Source organism: Vipera ursinii, assembly GCF_947247035.1.
Source record: "Vipera ursinii genome assembly, chromosome: 5".
NCBI classification, from domain to species: Eukaryota; Metazoa; Chordata; class Lepidosauria; order Squamata; family Viperidae; genus Vipera; species Vipera ursinii.
This window is the reverse complement of record NC_139518.1, coordinates 70,367,090-70,385,565: the sequence shown is the minus strand read 5'-3', so window position 1 is coordinate 70,385,565 and position 18,476 is coordinate 70,367,090. Positions and strand designations below refer to the sequence as shown.

The 18,476-nt window shown below is 39.6% G+C and overlaps 1 protein-coding gene across 1 annotated transcript in view; it reads left to right on the top strand.

Moving 5' to 3' along the window:
- The window catches only part of DNTT (DNA nucleotidylexotransferase), a gene marked incomplete at both ends in the record, with an annotated part of 218,238 nt that overhangs the window by 23,319 nt on the left and 176,443 nt on the right, over positions 1-18,476 (top strand). The window contains one exon of the mRNA XM_083364897.1: positions 4,351-4,455. Within this exon, the coding sequence (XP_083221023.1) occupies positions 4,351-4,455 (105 nt within the window). The remainder of the gene's footprint in view (positions 1-4,350; positions 4,456-18,476) is intronic.

The following is an 18,476-nucleotide window of genomic DNA, read 5'->3' as shown; positions in this document are numbered from 1 at the left end:
TTTTATAACTCAGTGTATTCTTGTGTGACTTTACTGCTCTCAGTACCCTTCCTTGTCTGTGCAACTCTTTGGTAGCACAAGGAGACCTCTGCACATCAAATTCCTTAACACCTCCGAAATTTGAAGTGCTTAAAATTGTGCCTTGGTAAAAATAACTTATCAAGAAACAAACAAACTGAGAGGGTCCAAATGACTATTTTATTCAGTCCAAAGCTAGGAGTTTAAGTGACTTCCGGTCTCCTACACCCAGAAGTGCCAAGAGAAAAACACCAAGGTTACACAGATCTCACACAGATAATCAATCAAAATATGGTTTGAGCATGTACACAGACTGCAGAAGATTCCACGTAAGTAAAGAATTGCTTTTTAACTGAAAAGAAATGGAAGAAACACAAACACAGTATATCATTCATGGTGCCTAAAACATTACATTCCTACAAATATATTTCTACAAATTCTAACAATTTTGACTTATAAAATGGGCCAAGATTGTACTTATTATTCTTACCACCTGATCCTTCATTTATACCAGGAAGAGATAAAGCTGTATGACAGTACATATTCTTGAGTTCTGTCTGAACTCTAATTAGTCACTAACTGGCACAGACTGGCACAATAATTAAAAATTCCATTCTTAAGGATGTTACAGGAGAGGCACAGAGGACATTTGTAGACCTAAAGAAACACATAGCATCACGTAAGTAATGGGGTACCATTAAATGGGGTTTGAAAACCTGTTCAATACTAACTGCCAATTGCAGCTTAGTCATTTGACAGTATGACATTAATAGCCTATCCTTTGCATTGGTTTTCAATGTATTTTCTATCAGGATTCAAAAGGCTGGTTCCTACCTTTAAATTCATGATAATCAATGACAACCTCGAGCAAGTTGATGAATTTGACTTGGTGCAATTGCCACAAACTATTTTGTGTATTTTATAGTATTTTATTCTGCCCTGTGCACCGCCCTGAGTCCTCAGGGAGAAGGGCGGTATACAAATATTATTAAATTAAAAATTAAATTAAATTAAATTAAATTAAATTAAATTAAATTAAATTAAATTAAACTAGTAATTTTAGTGATGCTAGTGCCGTGTTGAAGTGTAAGACTTAAACTAGCGTTGCCCAATTAAAGTAACCTGCCCCAAACATCCCATGAAAATTGTGGAGATTCCCTGTCCTACCTATAAACATAATATGGATTCTTTTTTTTTCATCCTTTGCAGGCTTCAGGTCTTCTCCTCCTTAACTGCAAAACTAATCACTGTCAACTGCTTACGAAGGGCTGTAAAGCACTATGGAGCGGTATATAAGTCTCAGGGCTAGTGCTAGTGCTAGTGCTTCAGGGCTTTCTAGCATGCCAATAGTAAAATAGCCAGCCATTTTGCTTGTTAGGGTGTAGGCAGTATTTTCCACAAGGTGAAACATTGTGACTAAGAGGATTCATCTCCAATCTTGAACCAATTATCTGGTGGATTTCTTTCCCCCTCACCTGAATGTCCATACTCGCAGTGGTTTTCAGAAGGGCTATACTTCACCTATCTCTTTGGCCAGTTTCCAGGTTCTAGAATTTATTGTTCTATGAAGTCCAGCTAATCACCTCATAGGTCATGTTCAAAAGGTTAGTTAAAACAATCCTGTTTCTATATACTTTATTATATCGCTTAATGCTCTTGATGCTCTCTCTGGGTGTGCCTTCCTGATACAGTTTATTACTTAATTTTCTAATATGATTTTAACTGCTATTGTGCAGGGGATCCACTATGGAAGACAACATAGGAGAGCATCAGATGTCACACTTATAGTCTCTTAGAAGAACTCAAAAGATACAATTCTTTATTGCTTCTTTTTATGGGTACCACTGATACGCTGAATGGAATTTGTTTTAATTTGACTATCTCATTGGGTAGGGTGAGCCATTTTAATTTGACTTGTTTTCAGACTGTTACAAATTATCAGTACCGACTTTGTGTAGGCAATATGTTTTATTATTCTACATCGTCACAACAGCCTTTTTCTTCTAATCTCTTAAGGTAGCTAAGTATATTGAATTAACTAATGAAATAATTATTGTCAACTGAAGTTTGAATGTCCCCAATTTTGTAAGCTTTTGATTACCTGAACATTTCCTTGTTTTAGATCAATCATATTATAATTTCTAGCTAAAAATTATTGGAGCTTGATTGTGGAGAACGCAAATACTTTTAAAAATATACAGTTTGCTCTTCTATGCTGATATCCTAAATTTGCCTTATTCTGCCCAATTATAGCATCAAATCATAGCAGTTTTCTCTCCCCTCCTAAGTAAGAGTGACCATGGGTCTCCTGCAGTGGGCAAGTTTTGTCAATCTACTAGAGTCCAATATTTGTCACTGACTCTCATGTAAAATTAGCTGATCGTAACATAAGCAATGCCTATTTCTTGTGGCTCCAATTAAATTACAGCAAAATTAATTTGAAAACCCTTAAAAACCAATTAACCTTTATTTAAACTCTTCCTTATTTCTAGAAGTGGCAAAATATCCTACACTAAGTTCATTCTGTCAGCAAAGCATCACAAGCTGCTTTAAACATATTCATAGCAGGGTGCTTTCTGCCTGGTTTTATTTCATTACAATTTTTATGTTAACTCTGCTTTGGGTTTTGGTTACACAAAATTCATTTGAGGTGAACTTCATTCTGCTTGTGTAGAACTAACTGGGTATTGCTCCTACAGTTTTCTGTTGTGCCAGATTTTCCTAACACTTCCACTTTCCTGAAAACAATTCTGTCTAAATCAAGGAAATATTAATGTATTTCAAGGCAGAGACTAGGCAATTGGCGAGAATTCAAGGCTTGAAAAGATTTACAAGAAAAGGAAAAGAGGGCAATAATAAAACAAGCAGATCCAGGATAGCCCTGATTGCTTAACCCAAAATGAAAACTACATAATTCTTCTTGTTGCGTACTTAATGCCTGCATGACGACATTCCCTAAGAAGAAGACAGTTACTAGAGAAGACAAAAAAAACCTGTTTAGCTCAATGTACAACTTCCACAGTGACCAAAAAAAGCTGCCTCTCGAAAGCACGTGTAACACAACAGCATTTTACTGTTATTTGTTTAGATTAGTGATATAAAATGTTGGGAATTTGCACTGGAATGAAAATATTTACAACAATAGCCTTTGGGAAAAAACCTCATAGAAAGGAGAGGTATGTTTATTTGAATCTGGTCACCCTTTATTAGCTGTAGTAATAATGATTTTTCTGATTACCTTTGTCTTTGCAAAGTCATTCTGAATAAAAACATGAATATGTATGTTTAAAATGTATGTGTAAGGTCCTACCTCAGCCATCTCCTCAGGAAAGCATGACTCTTGAAACGAGCGTTGTTTCAAAAGGATCTTTTACTGAGAGAAAGTGATTGAAGAGAGACCAGGTGGAATCTGAAGTTCCCGCGTGGGGTGTCAAGCAACGTAACGTGACATGTTGCAACATATCGCAACTTTTTTCCATTGCCGGTGATGGGATCGGCGCGGTTTCACCATGACACGGGCTGGCAGTTTGACACTCTTGCATTAGGTTATTTTCCCATTGTCCAACCCCACCCCCATTGCTCCAGCCAATCCACTGGTGTGAAGTTGTTGTGAGCTCTGAGCCAAAAAGGTGATAACAAGTTGTTCTCTGGTGCTGCGACCTTGGTAACAGGCAAGAGTTAGCTGGAAAGGAGTCAAACCAGATGGCCCTGAGGGCTCAATCCCTCCTCCCCAATTCCCATGTGGATACATCAAAGCAAAAGGAGAAACAAAATGGAAACATCTTCAATCCCCAAGCAACATTTTCCCCTCCCCTTAGAATGGCAGCGTTCTGGTAGGGACCTGACAGTATGTTTGTGCTTCTCCTAAAGGCCACATATTTATTTTTAGCTGTCTGGGCCTATATATAGGCCTACACCCATGATTTGCACAAGTTTTTACTCTTTTGAAAAACATTTGTCTAGGTCTTCAATTGTTCTGTTTAATTAACAAAAGGAATGAATGAATGAATGAATAGATAAATAATTAAATAGCTCCCACCTAACTTTCTACTTTCTATAATTCTGTAGGACCTGCATCCCAAGCAAATTATTAATATGTGCATGGAGTATGGGCTATGTATGTTTTGGCTTGTCCCATAAATCTTAAAATTTGTCAGATCGGGCAACAAGGAAGAGCTTTATCTGTGTCCACTTTAATGCGAATATAGTTGGAGGTGACTGTGCAGAAAATATACTTATGATGGATCAGGGTACTTATATGAAATGGTTTGAAACCTTTGTCCTCTGAGTTGTTGGATTAACAAATAGTATCTTTTCTCCCTGTCTACCTAGGTAGATGAAGATCATTCTACTACTTCAGATATTGTCAGAATTCACATTTCCCAGTATGCCTGCCAGAGAAGGACAACTTTAAAGAATTATAACCAAAAGTTGACGGTAATATATATAGTTTTACTGCTAAAGTTAAACGAATCTTGCTAATATTTTCAGACACGTTGTAAGTCCTAAATCTGTGATTCATATACCCATCAGAAATAATGGTTCCAGTTGCTTTTTTTTAATTTGGAAATAATTCCTGTAAATTACAATTGGATTTATTTTTAAATAAATATATATACAATGTTTGGGTAATTTTCCATTAAATCTTACACTTTTTACTAACTCCTTGACTATAAAGCTCTGTATAGGTGATACATTCCCATACAAAATTCAACACTGAGCAGTAAGGAGTCCCCCCCTCCACTATTAGACATTGTTGCGATGTCATTGAAATTGGATCTCCATAGATAGAATGGAATTTTCTGCACTTGGGGCCTTTGATATGGATGGAGAGACTTCCACATGAGTTGCAACCTAATAATGTCTGGAGTTTATTACCCTGAACACATGTTCTGAGAATAGTTACATTGGCAAGTAACAACTGGCCAAAGATACTTGAACCTAATGGTAGTTCCTTTGATTTCACCCATTCAGAATTGTTGGATCTACTTATCAAATGGCTGGGAATGGTCTGTGAGTTAAGGAAATGCAGAGACAGATCCTTTTCTGAGCTAATCAGCATCCTGCAAGGAGAAAGTGTGAAGGAAATATGCATGCCGTTAGTCTTTTTCCACATGGTTACTTAGTTCAGTTCACACACACAATCCCAGCATCATAAGTTGACACCAGAGGGTGTGAATCACACCCTGTTTTCTCTCTTTCTCTGTGTTTTCCTCTCTCTTTATATGTGTGCACAAGAAAGCCAACTCAAACAGCTCTGTTTCTTCCCCAAATAAATCTTTATAGCAATTGGCTGCAGGAGTATCTGAGGTAAATTTCTCTCTCTTGAGATTTGAAGAACAATGGAAGATCAACATGATTTCTAAAATAGAGCACATCAACTGCTCTGAGCTGCTTTTGATTGGAGCAGCATATAAGTCCAGCAATAAATAATCAATAATCAATCCAATGGTCGTGTGATCAATCATAAAGCTGGAGAGGGTTTTGTAAGACATCTATTTCAATTTCTGTTTCATGCAGGGAATTTTATAATCAGGGTATTTCCACAGGTTGCTCTCCAGAATCTGATAGGAGACAAATAAATTAGCAAGGGAGAGACCACTACCCATCTGAAGTCTTGATAAATGAATCTTTTTGTCAAAATTCTTCTCCAATAGTAAGATAGGTGGTAGCCTCTGATAGTTTCAGTGTGTGCCCAGTGTGTGAGATCTTCAAGTGGCCTTTTTTTTATATTGGTAGTGATATTTACAATCTAATGATTTGAAGAGTAAAGAGTGATTGAGTTTTGAGCTTGGCAAACACTGAATCAATCACATGGTTTGTTTCAGAGCATAGTCGTTAACAATCTGCTGTAATCAATTGGATTAGGATTCATCCTGATTTGGAATTCTGAATTCACTGAAACTTGAAGTAAAGTGCACGGAGTATGGAGTATCAACCACATATTTGCGGGAAAGAAAATTAATAATGTAATTAAAGTTTTTAACATAAACATTATTAAGCTAGTCAGTGAAATAAGTATTTTATGATTATCTAAATAATATAATTGAGAGCAAAACAGCCAGAAGATGCCCTGGTGAGAAGCTTCTCATGCCCATTGAAAGAACACTTTTAAGTTTTCATTTAAAAAGAGATTGGACAGCCCTTTGTCTGAAAGTAGTATAGGGTTTTCTGATTGAGCAGGGGGTTGAACTAGAACAGGGCTTTTCAACCAGTGGTATGGGTACCACCTGTGGTACATTGGCACCTGGCAGGTGGTACGTGACCATCCTAGAAAAGTGGTACCTGGGGAGGGGAATGAGCTGAACCAGTGGCAGCACCACACAAGCCTGAGCGAGAAATGGCTGGAGCTGCAGGACTGTCAGGGCTCAGCGGAAGCACCAGGATCAGCGCTTCTTCGGGGCTGTCAGGGCTCAGTGGAAGTGCCAGGTTCCAGCTGGAGCTCAGCGCTGATCCTGGCGCTTCTGAGCCCAGAAGAAGCGCCGATCAGCTTGCAGCATCTCCAGGGTCTTGTGATTTACATTCAGATGCTTGGCAACTGATTCATACTTATGATGGTCACAGTGTCCCAGGGTCGTGTGAAGTGCTGCAACCACCCAGCAGACGGGGGAAATAAAAACCAAACACCTCTCCACCCCACCCCTGCTGTCAATCCTCAACAGAAATGCTCACAACAATGAAAACCTCGGACAGGAGGAAGAGCGCTGCTGGGCGGGCAGGCAGGTGTCTTGCTCAGCTGTGGCTTGGGGGGCACTTTTTTCAGTGCCATTGTGACTTCAAACAGTCGCTAAGTGAACTGTTGTAAGTCGAGGACTGCCTGTACTTCATCACTTTTTTCCTTTTTTTTTTGGGTCATCAAGTTTTTGACACCTTGCTAGGCGACTGGTGGTACTCGGATGTTTCCATATCCTAAAAGTGGTACAATGGGTGAAAAGGTTGAAGAGCCCTGCTCTAGAAGACCTCCAAGGTCCCTTCCAACACAGTTATTCTGTTATTCTGATTTAGATTCAGGCCTATCCGTTTTGGGGGGGAATAATTATTTCTAACCCAATGGAGTATTGGAATGGAATTATGTAACCAGGATTTACATCAGCAGGATAACTTTCCAAGAATGGAATGGTATATGAAAAGAAGCCAGCAAAAGAAAGACCAGGACTGAAAATGAATCAGATCTGGCTGGAGGCTATGCAGACAAAAACAAACAACAACAACAAAACACAACAAACAAACAAAAACCATTAGAAATTCCCCAATGCAACCCTACCAGAGAGGCTGAAAGGCAATGTTTTGGAACATTGCCAGTTGTTCCATTCTTAAGCTTCTTTCTCTTCCCTTGTCTGACTGTGGAACCCAGAATGATGCTGCTCTAAAAAGTTTTCCTTACTTTGTATATCTTGCCAAAGTCAGTGCCATTATTTTACACGTTCTGGCCCATCCATAACTTATCCCCCCACCCTTTTGTTTTGTCTTTAACTTAGGGTTAATGTCTGGTGATTGCCTGGACAATTTCTACAGTTTTTCTTGGCAAGATTTCAAAGTGGGTTGTTATTACCTGCTTTCTAGGGCTAAGAGAAAGTGATTGGCCCAAGCTTTCCCTGCTGGCTTTGTGCCTAAGGTGGGACCAAGATTCTAGCTCAGGGGTGTCAAACTGCTGGCTTATGGGCTGGTTGCATCATGAGATTTAAGGTGTTGGTACTTACCTTTAAAGCCTTACATGGCCTAGGCGTGGGATATTTGCAGGACCACCTGCTGCCGGGAACGACTTCCCATCGCCCAGTGCGCTCACACAGAGAGGGCCTCTTCAGGGTGCCGTCGGCTAGACAATGTCGGCTGGCGACCCCCAGGGGGAGGGCCTTCTCTGTGGGAGCGCCAGTCCTTTGGAATCAACTCCCCCTTGAGCTTCGGATGGCCCCGGACCTCCAGTCCTTTTGCCGCGGCCTTAAAACATTCTTTTTCCATCAGGCTGACCTGGACTGACGATAGGGATTTTAAAAATGTTTTAAAATTTTTAAATTTTAATTTATTAATTTTAATTATTTTATTTGGGCTGTTAGTTTAATTCATTTTAACTTTTGCATTGCTGTATTTTTATTGTTGTTAGCCGCCCTGAGTCCTTCGGGAGATAGGGCGGCATATAAGTCCGAAAAATAAATAAATAAATAAAAAATAAAATAATAAAATAAAAAATAAAATAAAATAATAAAATAAAATAAAATAAAATAAAATAAAATAAAATAAAATAATAAATAAAATAAAATAAAATAAAATAAAATAATAAATAAAATAAAATAAAATAATAAAATAAAATAATAAAATAAAATAAAATAAAATAAAATAAAATAAAATAAAATAAAATAATAAAATAAAATAAATATGGAGGCCGTGCCCACCCCAGCTCCAGCAATACATTGTGACACGTCACACAACATGGGAGTTTGACACCTGTGTTCTAGCTGAAGCCTTAACCACTACACTAAACTGGCTCTCACCTTACGTATAGCCCAGTTCAAATCTTTATATGTGCTGTAATATGCAGAAAGAATTCCTGGCAGGTGTTTGCTCAACTTCCTTATTTTAGAAGCATTTTTTTCTAGTGTGAAATCAGCATGGAATTCTTATCAGTATTGGAATTAAAGGAAACCTTAATAATAATAATAATAATAATAATAATAATAATAATTAATAATAATAATAATAATAATAATAATAATAATAATAATAATTAATAATAATAATAATAATAATAAGTTGGAAGGGACCTTGGAGGTCATCTAGTCCAACACCCTGCTAAGGCAGGAAACCCTATACCATTTCAGACAAATGGCTGTCCAGCCTCTTCTTAAAAACTTCCAGTGTTGGAGCATTCACCACTTCTGGAGGCAGGTTGTTCCACTGGTTAGTTGTTATAACTGTCAGGAAGTTTCTCCTTAGTTCTAGGTTGTGTGTGGGGAACACTTTCACTTCATGCCCTGCTCAAGGACCAAAATGCTGGTGGTAGTGTGTTGACTTTCAAGTGAGTGGGACTAAAATTTTCAGACCTGCTTTTTAGCATTTTGGAGATGCTGGATTTGGCCTTGCAGTAAAAAAATAACACCATCAACCCATTTAACAATTAATATTTCCCGTAGGCAAATCCTTATCTTCTATTTAAGATCCAAGAAGGTTTGGGAAAATGGATCCTATATTATAAATCAAGGCCACTAATAACTTAAACCTTTCTTAATTAGATGTTGTTTAGGACTACAGTTCCTAAAATACTCAAATATCATATGCTGGGTATTTTGGGAGTTGAAGTCACAGCGCATCTGGACCATAGGAGTTTGGAGAAGGATGTTCTGAATTATAACCTCATTTTCATTCTCCGGGAATTCTGTAGACTAGGGAAAATCTCTAGGAAAGCTCTAGAAAGCTTTTGTAGAAAGTGGACAATTTCTACATTTCAGGAAAATCATAAGAAATTTAATGAAAAACATACAACATGTACAGATCCCTGAGAGCTTTTAGAATAACTCCTATATCTTCCCCCAAGTTGCATCTAAATGATAAAGTTCAATGTGACAGTATCTCCCATCACTTTTCCCCACTCCCTCCTTCGGAAGGATGCTTTCTTATTCTGGCACTCAAGTGTCTATTAAGCTCTGGGATGAAGAAAGGTCATATAACTGTCTGATGACATTGGTATGGATTGGTGACTGTTGGACTAGTCCAGGGGTAGGCAACCTTGGCTCTTTTATGACTCGTGGACTTCAACTCCCAGAATTCCTGAGCCAGCATGGCTCAGCTTGGAAACCTCTCCCTTTCCCCTCAGCATGGCTGGCTCAGGAATTCTGGGAGTTGAAGTCCACGAGTCATAAAAGAGCCAAGGTTGCCTACCCCTGGACTAGTTCCTGCAGTTTTCTTGGCAACATTTCAGAAATGGTTTACCATTGTCTCCTTCCTAGGGCTGAGAGAAAGTGACTGGCCCAATGTCATCAGGTGGCTTCATGCCTAAGGCAGGAATAGAATTCACAATCTCCTAATCTCTAGTCCAGGGGGAGGCAATTGGTTTTTCCAAGGAGCAACATGAGAAACTGGGGCTGTTGTGGAGAGCTGAACCAATAGGGCTGTGAAGGTGCATAGGCTTGCAGGCATGCACATACATAAAATGAAAAAAAAAGCAGTTGCCTTCAAAATGAAAGCAATCCATACAGGCTGGACAAGGACAGGCAAAGGGCTGGATGTGCACCGGACCCCAGAAATTGCCAGGTCTGCTCTAGCCTGATGCATTAACCACAGCACCAAACTTGCATAGGAACATTAGAACTTCTTAACATTTTGGAGGTGTTGGCTGCAGAGTTGTCCTGCCTATCGCTGCTGTAAGGCAAGAGTGCACAGTGTTGACAATCTCTTTGCTCTATTTTTCTTTTGTACTGGTTGATCTACCAATTTAGAATTGTCACAAAGGTTACTGAGACCTCTTGGAGCAACTGAGAAATCGGTTTCGCGAGCTGGAAGATGGGCTTTCAAAGATTCATTGCTGTCGCTCTCTCTGTGTACTAAATATGGATATATGTAGATTTTTCGGGATGCAAAGAATGCTAATCATTCCACTGAAATGAGGAACAGATTGACTTTGCTTTATCTCAGACGGCAACCAGGTTCTGCTAGATGCTAAATTTTGATCCACTGCATCACTAATAATTCAGAAATTGTTCAAGCTGCTAGGCAGGTTTCTTCACTTGTGAAATTTACCGTACACCACAATCACTGTCTGACTCCCCCCCCAAATTATTTCATATTTTAACATTAAGATATATTGCTTTGTTTGGGTTGCTTGAAACTTCTTTTTTAATTTGCATGACATCCCAAAACAGGAACATTATTATACAGTTTTTGTGCCTGCTACATGACATATCTGAAGTCTGCCCCAGAATATATTGTTCTCTCTCATTTGCATCAGTACTCTTAACAGCTATGTCTTTCCCTTCATTTTTCAATTAATATTTATAGCCTAGAATTTGCAGGATTTACTACTGTACGAAGGTAAATAACTGTAGACACCCTCAGTCTGTTTCAGACTGTGCTTTGTTTAGTAATTAGTTAAGAAGTTAATGAAAACAAAGAGAGATGGCGGGACTACAAAAACAGCGCACTGTGGTCCTTTTGGAGATAGAGAATGTAAAACCTGAATTCTAGAAAAAAAGAATTAAGAACTTAAAATACTTGCAATTGGATTTATGAACAGTAGTGACTCCAAGCATGGATAAAAATGATCCATGTTCTCGTTATATAATTTAATTGAGGAAGGAACTCTTTTTTTTTAAAAAAAGTGAAACAGCAACTAGTGTTGTGTGTAAGATGATATGTTAGAATAGCAATGTAGATTTGTGTGAATCCTAGCACTGGTAAATACGTGTTGTCATTATTACTGAATGTCTGCTTGCACAGTTCTTATAGCAAATGAAGCTACAGAAGGCACTGTGGTTTGCACAAGTTCGTCAGCATAATGTTTTGCTCTGTTCAGAGGCTGGATAGGCTCAGTCAGTTGGAAGTCTGTCAGGATCCAAAACAAATTTCAAGTCTGAACCAAGTCTTCCCAGATTATGTGCTGTGGACTATAAGGTAAAGGTAAAGGTTCCCCCGCACATGTGTGCTAGTCGTTTCCGACTCTAGGGGCCGGTGCTCATCTCCGTTTCAAAGCCGAAGAGCCAGCACTTGTCCAAGGACGTCTCCGTGGTCATGTGGCCGGCATGACTAGACGCCAAAGGCGCATGGAACGCTGTTACCTTCCCACCGGAGTGGTCCCTATTTTTCTACTTGCATTTTTATGTGCTTTCAAACTGCTAGGTTGGCAGAAGCTGGGACAAGTAACAGGCGCTCACTCTGTTACGCGGCACTCGGGATTTGACCCGCCAAACTGCCGACCATCTGATCGACAAGCTCAGCGTCCTAACCCACTGAGCCACCGCGTCCCTGCTGTGGACTACTATAAGATGGTGCTTTTATACTGCAATTTCTTATGTTTTTGACTGACGTGTGGAAACCGGATATACAGTAGTCCTCAACTTACAACAGTTTGTTTAGTGACTGTTCAAAGTTACAACAGTAGTGAAAACAAGTGACTTATGACCGTTTTCCTCACTTGTGATCCTTGCGGCATCACCCCCCCCATGGTCATGTGACCAAAATTCAGATGCTTGGCAACTAACTCATATTTATGACCGTTGCAGTGTCCCAGAGTCACCTTTTGCGACTCTCTGGCAAGGAAAATCAATGGGGAAGCAAGATTCACTTAACAACTGTGCTACTAACTTAACAACTGTGGTAAGAAAGGTTGTAAAATGGGGTAAAATTCAATTAACAACTGCTTCAAGTAGCAACAGAAGTGTTGGGCTCAATTGTGGTCGTACGTCAAAGCCTACCTGTATTTCTTTAAAGTTACCTTAAACTGAAGTGTTTTTATTATAGAAATGTTATTATGCGACTATATTAGACTGGGAAAGCTTAATGAAGTGTAATGAAGCTGATCAGCTTAAAGCCATTTTTCTACTACTGGTTGAAGGGGCTTCACTTTCGTTGAATTGTTTTAGAACTTGTCCTTATTACTGCTATGTTATTTATGTATTTAGTCACTTGAAGAATGAGATGGGCGACCTTTAAATTTGATTTAAAAAATAACATAAACATAACATAACGTAACATAAATGAACGAGACTTATAAACCACTTCAGTCTGAAAGGACTCTTGTGCTAAAGCCTGAATTATTGCAAATTACTGTTAGAAAACTGACCTAAGACAAATTTCCTGATTTCCTTAGCATTCCTGTTAAAATTCTGCATCCTTAAACTAGACATCTGTCTCCAGATGCATTTCAGAATGCTATTCCCTTGCCAAAGCTGACACAGATACAGTTCCCAGATCAGTTGATTTTGACACATTAAATGGAAGGAAGGAAGAGGCCATGAATTCTTCAGGATGTGCTGAACTAGCCAAATGGGGAAAGATTATAATGAGACTTCAGATAGATAAACATTCTTTATTATGTCCATTTACCCACCAGTAAACAATGTACTTTGGATGGACAATAGAGCAATCAGGTGACACCTATTCTGATGTGAGCTCATTCGTTTTTGCTGAGTTTTATTGTTCCTCTCTGCACTTATTCTCACAGTGCTGAGTCGCAAGGGGAAAGATGTGTAAATACAGCCGAGTTGTACTTAGCTAGTGATCAGTAGCTGTAGAATTTGTGAATCTTGGCATTTGCAGATGACGGCCTTCGTTGGCTCTGCTGGTGCTCTTCACAGCTTTTAGGAGAGGCTCAGAGGAGCCAATAATCAAGAATCTTTCCTCTGGGTGAACAGGTATTTTTCTCTCTCTTTCCCTTAAGTCCATTTGATGGATTCAAGACAACAGGCTTTGCCCGTCAAAGGCCTGCCATTAATAACAGGATGTTACTTAGGGCAATTACTCCTTATGTTTTGGAAATTTCTGTCACCTACCTTTCTAGGGATACATGTAGTCCTCAGGTTATGACCGTAAATGAGCTTGCAATTTCAATTGTAAGTTGTGATGGTCATAAAGTGGGTCACCACATGACTGGCCCCCATTTTGTGACTTTATATGCAGCAGCCATTAAGTGAATGTGGCGGGTCATAAAGCAAACCCCATGGTTGTTAAGTGAACATCACAGTTGGTAGGTGAACCGATTGTTCATTATGGGGTGGTGTTTTTTTGCTGAAAACTGAAAGCCACTTCTGGTTTTTTGGGGAAAAATCATAAATTGGGGTCATGTCACTATGGGATACTGCAAGTGGTCATAAATGTGGGCTGGTTACAGAATGTCCCAAATGCAGTCATGTGGCCCTGAGGGGATCCTGGACATCAGAACCTTGAATCTGAGTTGTAAATAGCTTTTTGGGGAGGTTTGTCAGAACGTGAACAGTTGCTAAGAGTCTGATTGTTAAGTCCAGAACTATCTGTATAGTCAAGGGGACTGTCTTCTCAGCAAACACATAGAGAGTAAACTGTTGCACTGATTTCTCCATAATACTGAATTTTGGCAACATGTTATGATTTAAGAGCTCTTTATTTGTATAAAGTATTCACAAAGAGCTTTAATTATATGATCATCTCAAGACTAAATTAGGTCTCCCAAATAAATTGAGGGTCACTGCATTCGCTTAGATCAGGGGTGTCAAGCTGGCAAAGTCATGTGATGTGTCACGACGTATCGTGACTTTTTTCCCCATTGCTGGCAATGGGGTGGCCGCGCTTTTGCCATGATGCATCTGGCTTGCGGGCTGGCAGTTTGACACCCCTGGCTTAGATTTTGCTTTTGACTCCCAAACTATGTGTAATAAATCTCTAGTCTTTCAATTATTTCTTTTAGAATCCTTTTTTATGAAGGATCCCACACTGCTGAGATCAGATAATTTCAGTCAACATTCTTTACAGTGGGTATGTTTATATGTGCATATGTGTATTTTAGTATTGTATTGCTTGTTTTTGGATATGAGGAACAATGAAACACAAGAATAAGAGGTAGTATATCCAAAATGGATGGAAGCTACACCGGATTCATTTTACTGTACTGCTATTTAGTGTGGTCATTGTAAGAAATGTACACCTTATGCATCTATCTATCTATCTATCTATCTATCTATCTATCTATCTATCTATCTATCTATCTATCTATCTATCATCTATCTATCTATCTATCTATCTATCTATCTATCTATCTATCTATCTATCTATATCTATCCATCCATCCATCCATCCATCCATCCATCCATCCATCCATCTACCATGTTTCTAGTCAGGGAGGGAGTTTGACAGGGGTTGTGTCTTATCAGTTGTGTTATTTGATTGAAAACATGTCCCAAACCATAGTGTAGCAATGCTGTTCTGAGAGACACAGGAGATTATGCTATATCTGATTAATTTGGATTTTTGCAAACTACCTCTACTGTATAACCGTACTAAAGATTTCATGGCTTTTTAGGTCTGTGCAGTTCTTAAGTTGTGCAATGAAAAATAACTCCAAAAACCAACCAAACCAGTGATTTCCCACAGAAAAGCCCTTAACTCCTACCTGGCACCCAACAAGAATTTTGGCAAAGTAAGGCAGAATGCATTCTACAGATTTAAGTTCAAGGCCACTGATAAGTTATAATGTGCTAAATAGACGCTTATACAGGAGAAACTACAGCTATTGAAAAAAAGTGTTCAAGTCAGTGTGGGAAAGCAGGGTATGTTAACTGAGACATTTTACCTCAGGAAAAAAAAATAGGAAATTTGTGGTGTTGGGAATAATCCCTGCATCACAATAGCAACAGCAGAATGTCTATGGAGATTCTCAGTCATCCAGGTCATGGTTATACCAAAGATGCTTTTTCAAAAGACAAGTGGACTTTGTTTTTCATTGAACACTTTTTGCTTTTCATCCAAGAAGCCTCTTCGGTTCTGACTGAATGTTGGAGCATGGCAGGATTTGTGTTCCTTGCAGTCATCTGCTCATTGATTGAATGAGTGCTAACAACCAGATGACTGCAAGGAATATAAATCCTTCTATCCACCACGATTCAGTCAGAACTATTTATTTATTTATTTATTTATTTATTTATTTATTTATTTATTTTATTACATTTATATTACATTTATATACTGCCCTTTCCCGAAGGACTCAGGGCGGTTTACAGGGTGATTAAAAACAAAAATACAAAAGTTAAAAACAATTTTAAAAAATTATATCCGTCCCTGAACAAATAAAACCCCAGTTAAAATTAAAATTAAAATTAAAATTCTCAGCCTGGGCCAGAGAGCTCGAAGAGCCAGGTCTTCAGGTCCCGGCGGAATGAACGGAGGTCGGGGGCAGTCCTCATCTCCACTGGCAGCTGGTTCCAAAGGGCAGGCGCCCCCACTGAGAAGGCCCTATCCCTGGGTGTCGTCCGCCAGCAATCTCTTACCGGCGGAACCCTGAGAAGACCCTCCCTGTGGGAGCGCACTGGACGAAGGGAGCTTGATGCCGGCAGCAGGTGTTCCCTCAGATATCCCGGACCCAGGCCATGTAGGGCTTTATAGGTCATCACCAGCACCTTGAATCTCACCCGGAGGGCAACCGGGAGCCAATGCCGCTCGCGGAGTAGAGGTGTTACATGGAGTATCGGGAGACCCCCATCACAACTCGCGCGGCCGCATTCTGCACCAGCTGAAGCCTCTGAGTGGTCCTCAAGGGCAGCCCCATGTAGAGAGCATTGCAGTAGTCTAAACGGGAGGTCACGAGCGCGTGAGTGACTGTGCGTAGGGCATCTTGGTCCAGATAGGGTCGCAACTGGCGCACCAGGCAAACCTGGGCAAAAGCCCCCCTGGTCACGGCTCCTATATGGTCTTCAAAATTGAGTCGTGAATCCAGGAGGACACCCAAGTTGCGAGCCCTATCAACGGGGGGTAACACCTCACCCCCCCATCGTTAGAGATGGAATAGTCTGGTTAGCCCTGAATAGTCTGGTTAGAACTGAAGAACCTTTTTGGATGAAAAGTGAAACACCTTCAAGGAAAATAAAATCTAGTTGCCTTTTGGAAAAACACCTGTGGCACAGTAACAATAAAAATTGAGCATCCTGAGACTTTTTCCAAACATACATAAGTCAAAGAGCAGAGTGGGCTGCTTTGATGAACACACATTCATTTTACATGCATAGTAGCATCTGAAAAACAAATTTTATCTATATTAGCTTTCCTTAACTGAATGTTGTCCAGATGTATTGGGACTGCAGTTCCACAAATGCTCAAAATAACATGGCAAAAACGTGCTGGATATTCCACACATCTGGGGCACAGCAGATTGGAGAAAGATGTTCTGAGCTATAAGCTTATTTTCAATCTCCAGGAATTTTGTGGACTAGATGTCTCTGGAGAGGCTAGAGAGCTTTTGAAGATAATGGACAACTTCCGCATTTCTTTAAGGGAAATCTAAATTGTTATAAAACAAGCAAGATTTGCTGAGTAGGTGGCCTCAGATGACCAGCAAATTGGGTTGGGACTACTAATGAAATGTGGTATAGGAAAATGGGGACTTATACTTACCCCAAAAGATATTCAACGTACCAACAGTTTTATAATCTTAAATCCTGCTGTTTTTATTGCACTGTGACTATAATTCATATGTTTAGAAAAATATGTCCCAAAATATTATTTTCTGTGCAAATATGGAGCTTCAATGAGGCATCTGTGCAATTTACTTATACAAGCTGTGGGCATTCAACCATTAAATGCTGCATTGTCTCTGGCTGAGTTCCATGTAAGCGGCAAATTAGGTCCAAAGCATCTTGAATTATGTGTCAGTGATAGCATCTTGTTAGAACCACTTTATTTTAAGATATAAATATATTGGTTTTTTTTCCTTTTGTAACTTGATGATATTTCCCCCCCCCCTCTATTTCTATTTTTAGCTTTTGATGTTAAAGCTTCAGCCTGTGCTGGCTGTGAAATCTTTGATACATACAGGATTCCCCCCTCCTCCCACCTCTTTCAATTTCGAGGGGGCCTCTGGGATTTTACAATGCCATTTCTGAACTCTTGTATAGAAGAGGAGCTGTTTTATAAAGGCAATTAAATATGGCATTTTCCATACCGTCAACAAAACTATTCAACAGGTGCTTTGTTAACCTGGCAGCCAGTCTCAGATAATGGCTCAAAGTTTTCAATATTTACTTCCAGAGGAGAAAACTTCCATTTAATTTTCAGCCTGAATTATAATCAACATACATTTTTCAGACATCGTTTGAATTTATATTTAATAGCAAGCAAGGCCTTTTAGATAAGTATTTTGCAATCCAGGGCCTTTCATTTGCACCTGTATTCAGAACTGTGATTGCTGGAGGTACTCTAATGTCCTAAGTGTGCACAAATGCGATATTTCTAGAAAAGAATCCCATTATGCTTGGCCTGAAGTCTGTGCATTGTGAGAAATGCTATTGAACGGCAAACTGACAAAGGCCTTTTTCTTAGATGCTTCACACACTCTAAAAGCAGCTATTTCTGTTTGGACAATATTTGGGGAAAGAGTATTATTTGGCTGGGTTCATTTTCTTGCTTTCCTTGGGCTTCATCCTGAGAGGCAGCTTGGTGCTGAGACTGGGTGGGGATCGAGCTGTCTTCATGGTACGAAATATAAAAATAAAACCATGCCCACAGCTCTTTGCATAGGGGTGTTTTGTATGCTACGTTTACTTTTTCGCAGCACAAAGACAGTCCCAGCACAGCCCACAGCCAGGCCGGAAACACTTTGTCAACAGCAAGAACACGAAAGCGAAGGTCAACTCCAGGGGTCCTGGAGTGCTGTGGTGACTGGGACTGGGCTAGGGCAACTATAGTTTCCTGGGGTATGGTAAACTGTCACAGAGCTGTGAGATTCTGGGACTGTTTGTTCAGTGATGGGATTCAAATATGTTAACAACCAGTCCTCTGTGTGGATGCCG